General features: G+C 44.2%; 1 protein-coding gene across 1 annotated transcript; it reads right to left on the bottom strand.

The window, feature by feature from the left end:
- Window positions 1-451: 451 nt before the first annotated feature.
- LOC119353895 lies at window positions 452-1364 on the bottom strand. The gene is made up of 5 exons (XM_037620595.1): window positions 1258-1364; window positions 1134-1166; window positions 914-1039; window positions 751-822; window positions 452-657 (listed from the first exon to the last, which is right to left on the bottom strand). Exons 2-5 carry the CDS (start codon window positions 1156-1158, stop codon window positions 452-454), a joined length of 429 nt encoding a protein of 142 aa, XP_037476492.1. The 5' UTR covers window positions 1159-1166; window positions 1258-1364.
- Between the last annotated feature and the right edge of the window lie 6736 nt (window positions 1365-8100).

Here is an 8100-nt window from a genome sequence, read left to right as displayed (position 1 = left end):
AGGGAAAGACTTCGCGCGCACCCCAGTGTTTGAACCTTAAGGGTTTGCCGGAACTCCACATCCGACAGTAGTATGTTTTTCAAAAAATAGTGACATGTTCCTGGTGTTTTATTGACTTGGAATATCAAGTTGGAAGATGGAGATGCTACAGTCAGAAGTGTTGGGCCTTGCGGAGTAGACTTTTGATTCATCACAACTGAAATATGAACTGTTTTTTCTTTCTTGTAGTCCAGCTTTCTCGCCACATCTGTCCTTGATCGTTTGTTTGTCCATCCAGATGAGCCTGTCATAGTATCCCTATGGCTAGTAGAATGTTTATGGAAAGGTGGACGTGGGCATTTGGGTGATGCGAGTTGATCTGGATTATCTTCAGCATCTGCAGGAGAGAATGTACATCAGGTTAATTAGGAGGTAAGGATGACAAAAAATATGAACTAGGGTGTAGAGGAAGTCAAAAATCAGATGTAGTGAAAGGATCACAGTTGGTATTACCTGTGTCGTTTGGATCTCCTGGGTTGCCTGAACTAATGAACTGAAGACCTCGAGGTTTTATTATGCAGCTGGAATCTTGCAAGTTGAGCCGTCCAATGGCATTTGGCAGTCCTGGTGCACGCAGACTTGGTTTAGGTGTTTTCTTTATCGTAGGAGATTCATTGTCTGCAAATAAAGTGATAGCACACTGTAAGGATGGGTCACTAACAAGATGATCAAGTCAAATAGATTTCGTGGATTGTATAAATGGTAATAAACCTGAAAGTTGGACAACTCCAGGTGGACATTCTAGTTCCATTGTTGTTTTTGGAGGCAGCCGCATATGAAGAACTGCTTCCAATGGATGTAATAACACAGGTCAGCTAGACAAAATCAGATGCTAATTAGTAAATATGAGGAAAGAGTAATGCATTGAACGCACGAGTGTTATCAATTGATGCAGAGCAGTTTGTTATTTCTTGTGCTTCTTTTTGTCCATTTGATCTCTGTTTTACTGCAGCTTCTTCCGATGGTATTCTTTTCGTGCCAGTAGTGTTCACCTTCATGGCTTTTACAATCCAGGATTGTCATGTTATTAGTGTGAAGAATGTAAAAAGAATTGAAGAGAGTATGTGCATTCTGGTGGTGAAAGGAGATACTACCTTCAGAAGGTGCAGGAGGAATCATTTGCAGAGCTGTATGCAATGCACCAAATATCAGATGTCAACTTAATGAAATCATGGATTAATTGAGAATAATGAGGCAAGGGTACTGCATCACACTCACGGGTGACATCAATTGCTGCAGAGCAGGCTGCTATGCATTCTGCTTCTTTTTGTGTATTGGATATCTATTTTCCTAGAGCTTCTTCAGCGGTCTGCCTTTTGCTACCATCAGTGTTCACCTCCAGTACTATTCCCAAGACACAGTTTCCAGGTTAGAGGGGGCCAGTATGCAAAAACAAGTAAGGAAAACAAGGTTATTGTCATTGTGAAGGGGGGGATAACCTTGGGTAGTTGCAGCGGGAATAATGTTGGTTATTTGGTTTGCCATCCGAGCAGTTCTGGGGAAGCTTGTATGTGTTCGTTCAGCAGATAGCAACATTGTCAAAAACTCTGTGTACAGAGATTTGGAACCTTCATCGATCTTGTCGAAAATTTGAAGCACAAGTGCGAGACATCTCTGGTAGTGCTCAATTGTCAAAGTTTGTCCCAGTGGCTTGTGGTTGATGGCAAAATGAAGCACTCCATCTTGAATTATGCATGCTACGGATGATTTTATGAACTGGGTAGCAGCCATTCTTGCTGCACCAATTGAAAATGCACGCTCCTGACGGAGTATTGGGTGCAGTTCCCACTTTGTTGCGGCATAGGCGGCAATGCTTTTTGTCTGTATCAATGTCAACAGTTTTTTATTCCAGGTGTAGTGGGTAAACAAATGTATGTATAAGTCTTTTTTTCAGGGGATCCTAAGTATTTTGCACTGCAAAATAGACATGACAGTAAAGAGTAAGATTTTAGAAAATTTATTACTTTGAAACGAGTCGTCGCTTCTCTTGCAAGTCCAAACATATGTTTTAGCTTTTCATTTGTGTACGCAGAGATGCGTGGCCAGGCATTGTCCATGATGTTGTGTTCTCCAAAATTCATCCAATCCACAAAGAATATCTGTTCATGTGGAGAAGAAGATAGCAAAATGTCCAATGAGTAGTATCAGAAAAAGGTAACAGAGTAAAGGACAACAACAAGCATGCATACAAATATAGTACGCACTTGGGGGACAAGCTGGAACCCTCCCACGACGGTGATATTGACTCTCTCTTCGTCAAGTTTTTGGGCCTTGTCCGCGCTTAGCATGATTCCATCAAGAAGGTACTGACCCCAGTTGTATGTGTGGATTTTAGAGGGATCCAGCACACATAGGAGGACCTCATCGGGCACATCTGCACTCGCGTATCTAGGACAAATCATGGTGGCACATACTAGCAGAGTGTAGGCAACATTTGCTACATCAATCTCTTTCTCATTAGTAGTTCGTGGATCGAAACGTCCAATGACACCCAGGAGTTGATTAACTGTTATCGTGCCTTTTGTTGTGTGTGGTAGTTGAAGCAGATCTTGCACTTGCCACAGCACATCCAGCCTGTTTGAAGGGCTCAAGTGTGTTGGGACAGGTTTAGGTCCAGACTGGATGCCTGTAATGTGCTCTATGTCATGTACTGAGATGGATCTAACTTTATTATCAGGGAATCTCATGGTCTTCTGCTTTGGATCTATGCATCTAAGTAAAGTCCAGTGCATTTTTTTGTCTCCGCCACCAGATGCTCGCCTGGTTAGCAGCGCTCCTAAGCCGGTACGTTTGAAATGAGGGTACTAGGATGTCAACAGGCTCATCACCTGTTTGGTGTTGAACCCGCAGCGAATGGAAGGGATTACCGACGCGTCTGACCCCTGCAAGCCGGTGAGTTTTTTTGGCCCCCGGACGCCTCCTTGCTTCCCCGCCTAGGAGGGCTCGCAAGGCAGTCCTGCATCTGCTCCGGCCTCATTGGCCCACGACACCGCACGGGGAGACCTCCGGAGTCTGCATTTCTTTGTCTTCAAGTCTGGCTTCTTCTTTCCATCGGATGCATCCATCTCCAGCTCTTCGTCGGCATCTTCTTCCGGTGGAGCCATACGTCGATCAAGCAACTCCCACGCCACCGGAGTTGACATTATTGATAGTTCCAGCAAGAAGATTAGAGATGCATGCGTCAGATCAAGATGTACAAGATAAACTGACCTAAAATGCAGGGTAGAAATCCATCACCGCGAGCTCACCTGAGTCAGCGCCGGCAGGTGGTTTTTGGCACGCAAAAAACAGAGGAGGCGGTGCTTGCTCCAGTCGGAACCGGTGGGGATGGAGGTATGGTAGGAGAGGTAAGTAGAAGGGGAAGAAACAGTCGATGCACACGGAGGGAGAAGAGGGATTTTGCCTGGGAGGGGATGATAAGCAGGGGACTGGAGTAGGAGTAGGAGACTTGTAATGGCAGCGGCACTGTTGAAGGAACGCGGCAGTCGAAATATGCCCCAACATGGGACCCGCAGGTCTTGTCCACTGAAGCTGTATTTACACGCTTCCTACCATTTTCAACGCCAGCTTTTTTACCTCATCTGTATCGCCCAAGTGCAAACGGAGGAGCTGTACAGCATTTTCGACTCCATGCATGCCTACGCATGGCAGGGCGAGTTTAATCATCTCGATGTATGGGCGAACGAGTTGAGCTCGCGTATGCGTTGCTGCACGTGATGGATGTGCCAATATGGATGCATTGGTCAATATTGCTGCGTGCATCCCCGACACGACGCATGTCCACACATTCAGATGGGTACGTTTGTGGGAAAAACCATGTTTGTTACTGTTCCAGTATATTCTCGATACTGTAGCGACCATACATCCAGCAGTGCATGTGTCAGATCTTCTTGACCAGTACGAGACAATCTAAACTGGGATCCCAACCATGGTCGCGTCCCATGCAACACAGTATGGATGCACATGCTGCCAAATCGAGAAGGACTGTCAATCATTGTTTATGCCACTCTTTTTGATGTGGACCCAACTGTTTGGCCGGACGATGCAGGTGATCCAACGATGGACTTTTCTCTAAGGCTGGTCATAGTGGAGAGTAACTTAGACTAGTAACATACATATGTTACTAGTCTATGTTACTACTTTCATAGTGAGTAGTGTTATAGGTGTGGTAACATAGTTGCCTTCATTTATTACTTTGTAGACTCATTATGCATTGGAAACCGCTATGTGATGGTAACATATTATGTTACTCTATTTGCCTCTCTCCTCATTAACTACTTGCCACATCACCAATTTTGCTTATGTGGCATCTATGTTACTACCTATGTTACTCCCACTATGACCAGCCTAAAAGCAGCCACCAGTCGATGCCAAAGTTTTAGTTGGTAAGATGATGAGTTGGAGTACGACAGATGCAGGTCGTTAATTACTCATTTGTTCCATGATTTCATCCGAATCTTGCCATCAAGGATGGTCATTTTCTATGATGAATCACTTTTTCCAAAGTGTATACAATACCACATTTTCCCATTGGGAACGTCGGTGACGGTGGGGCATTTTTTTGCACACATTTTTTCATGTAGGCACGTTTTTTAATTTGACAATTCTTTTTTCATGCGAATGGAAATCGATGCCATTTTTTCCTTTTTTTTTTATGATCATGAGTTATTAATGATGGCAAGCTACATAGTTGGTTTTGAGATGTTTTCATTGAAATCATGAAACAGTACGAAGGACCATGAATACCTAGAGTACCCAAAGACAACCATAACACTTGAAGATATCCGGAGACATGGGTCATCCTCCCTGGTTCTTCAGAGAAGACTCCTGCAACAGAAGGATTTGCAACTAGGCACAAGCAGGACATCATATTTGACGACGGTACAGTTGCCGCCACGCTGCTCACTCTTTTCTTCACACCAGCATTGAGAGGCCATGGACATCAGTCCAACACACTTGCAACAGCCGTTCCCATGTTTCGTCTTGAGTATCGCGGAAAGTGTTCCTTATTGAATAAAGAGAATTCGATTTATCCGACCGGTCCAGCACCGTTGCTGGGCCATGCCCAGGCAAAGCAGGTTCTCCCAGAAGCATCATCACAGAGGAAGTAGAAGAACGTCAGCAGTAAATCATACCGAAAAGGAAGTAGAAGGGTCTTCGTATCCCTGAATCCATTGTCCATTTGAGGACAAAAATGGCCGCCGGCAATGGATCTTGAGACACCATGCACCGCGACCTTGTAGAGGAACGCGGATTCCCTACCATGTTGGGTCCTACACGAAGGCAAAAGCCTCACTTGGTTGTGAATGGAGCCAAGATAAACTTATTCCGGTGCGACACCACCGCAAGAGCCTTGGCAGCGTCTCCCTCAACTCTTACCCTACCTCACACCCACCAAGTGTACAAAACTGATGTTACCCCTCCCTCTTGCCGCCGGATCGATCGATTGATAGAGAGGGAAACGGTGGTGCCACCCAAGGCGTGAAAGGGAACCCTCATCGCCTCCCTGTATTGAGTGTGATCCTAATTCTCTAGTGTGTTTTTTTTGCTACTGGCTGGCAAGCAATATAGTTAAGATGTGACATATGCTAGTTCACAAAAAATTTCACCTCATTTCTCACTGGGGGTAATGTTCATTGAACACTTTTGGATACTGCATTTCAATTGTTTATATAAACTTTACTTAGGTTATAACATTTTTTATTGGGTATATGTGTGTTCATTCATTTATATTAGTAAATTGTTTCTCCCCCCTTTTTAAATAACTTTTATTGTCCAATGAGGTTCCTTGCACCGGTACCCCCAATTCCCTTTTGTGCAACAGATATGTTGAATGACCAATTTCTGCAGAATTTAACTTTATATGTCACTGTTATTTTTCATTAATTTTTTCAAATGTGAGAAGTTGCGTCTACCTTTTGATTGGTTATATTGACTAATTTAATCGTTAAACACCCTTTTGCGAAGTTAGTATCTCCTTGGTGTTTTCAGCACAACATGTTCATATATATGTACTTAGAAAAGTGTGGGTTTTTTTATTTTTCTCGTGCAGTTGATTTGTTTTTGCTTTCATGCAGGTTTGAAACTTATTCATTATTGGGCAAGGAGATATTGTTTTTCTAAATAAAAGATGTGGATTTTTTTATCAATTTTTATGGTGTTATTTTTATTCCATGGAAGATGCTTTTTTGTTTTTGTAAACATGTATTCCAAGAACAAGAAATGCTTTACTATCTTTTTAATTTTATTTTCGCGTTGGGTGTTGATGTACATTCACTTGAAATAACTATGTATGTGCACGCACATCACGCACTGTTATGCTAAATTTGCTGTAACGACGCATTTTCTTTAGCATGACACATGAGTGAAATCATTTTTGGGTTGGAGGCATTGCTAGTGAGATGCCATTTAAGCAGGAAACCATGGTACCCACAGTTTTTTAGGTACAAGCAGCATCATGCATCATGTCATAACTTATGGATGATAGAACAGAGACATGGCCAAAGCATGCATGCGTGCTATAATTTATTGCCCGACACCTAACTACTCATTGATGCATTACATCTTTGTTCGAAGAACTAAACAAGGTTTTGTCTAATTGATCCTTGGTCGCTTGCCAGATCTGACTTCAGCATCATCTTCCACGCACCGGACAGTTTCCCAGTTGTGTGCAGACTCGCAGCAGCTTCCAGCTTCTCCTTCATTCGTGTCATCATCGGCGACTATGAAATGATCATCTGGATCGTAATCGCCTACTCCTTCCATGGTAGCTAACTTTGATTGAACTTCGAAGTCGCCATCGGACTCAATTTGCTCCCCACTTTTCCAGGGTCCATCGGCTCTGTCATTCACGGACTCCTACAAACAAGAGTCGGGGGTGACGAGGGTGTGCATATATCCCAGATCTACAGAATGGAGAAGTAATTTTACTGTATAGATAACGTACCTGGCTCAGGTGTTCTTCTAGCATCCATGCTGCCTGCCCTGCATCGGCGTCTTCTCCGACGTGATCAACAGGTAGTAGGAGTGGGGGAGGTTGATGTTGCCATCGGCGACCGGAGCATGGAGGGATCTCGATCCAGACGCTGCGTCAACAAAAGAGTTGACGCCTGAAAGTGGAGAAGACATCTTGATGGCAGGGTGCTGTATGGACGAGTGATACGTCTTCTTTGTATCTATAATTTTTTATTGTTCCATGCCAATATTATTGAACTTTCATATATTTTTGGCAACTTTTTATACTATTTTTGGGACTAACATATTAATTTAGTGCCCAGTGTCAGTTCCTGTTTGTTGCATGTTTTTTGTTTCGTAGAATATCCATATCAAACGGAGTCCAAACGGAATAAAAACTGACAAAGATTTTTTTGGAATATATATGATTTTTGGGAAGAAGAATCCACGCGAGACGATGCTCGAGGGGCCCGCGAGGTAGGGGGGCGCGCCCCAGGGTGTCAGGCGCGCCCCTGACCCTCGTGGCCACCCCGTAAGGTGGTTGGAGCCCTTCTTTTGCCGCAAGAAAGCAAATTTCCGGATGGAGATCATGTCAAAATTTCATCCCAATCGGAGTTACGGATCTCCGGGAATATAAGAAACGGTGAAAGGGAAGAATCTGAGAACGCAGAAACAGAGAGAGACAGAGAGACAGATCCGATCTCGGAGGGGCTCTCGCCCCTCCCGTGCCATGGAGGCCATGGACCAGAGGGGAAACCCTTCTCCAATCTAGGGAGGAGGTCAAGGAAGAAGAAGAAAGAGGGGGGCTCTCTCCCCCTCGCTTCCGGTGGCACCGGAGTGCCACCGGGGGCCATCATCATCACCGTGATCTACACCAACACCTCCGCCATCTTCACCAACATCTCCATCACCTTCCCCCCTCTATCTACAGCGGTCCACTCTCCCGCAACCCGCTGTACCCTCTACTCGAACATGGTGCTTTATGCTTCATATTATTATCCAATGATGTGTTGCCATCCTAAGATGTCTGAGTAGATTTTCGTTCTCCTATCGGTGGTTGATGAATTGCTATGATTGATTTAATTTGCTTGTGGTTATGTTGCTATC

The sequence above is a fragment of the Triticum dicoccoides genome, chromosome 1A (genome assembly GCF_002162155.2).
Source record: "Triticum dicoccoides isolate Atlit2015 ecotype Zavitan chromosome 1A, WEW_v2.0, whole genome shotgun sequence".
Lineage (NCBI taxonomy): Eukaryota > Viridiplantae > Streptophyta > Magnoliopsida > Poales > Poaceae > Triticum > Triticum dicoccoides.
The sequence above is the reverse complement of the archived record's forward strand: the minus strand, read 5'-3'. Positions and strand labels throughout refer to the sequence as shown.

Excerpts from the sequence above, each read along its gene's own strand:
- LOC119353895 (XM_037620595.1), bottom strand. The coding sequence starts at position 1,158 with ATGATTCCTCCTGCACCTTCTGAAG. Across the intron at positions 1,040-1,133 it reads TCCTCCTGCACCTTCTGAAG|CCATGAAGGTGAACACTACT; the intron begins GTAGTATCTCCT and ends GGATTGTAAAAG. Across the intron at positions 658-750 it reads TGGAGTTGTCCAACTTTCAG|ACAATGAATCTCCTACGATA; the intron begins GTTTATTACCAT and ends CTTTATTTGCAG.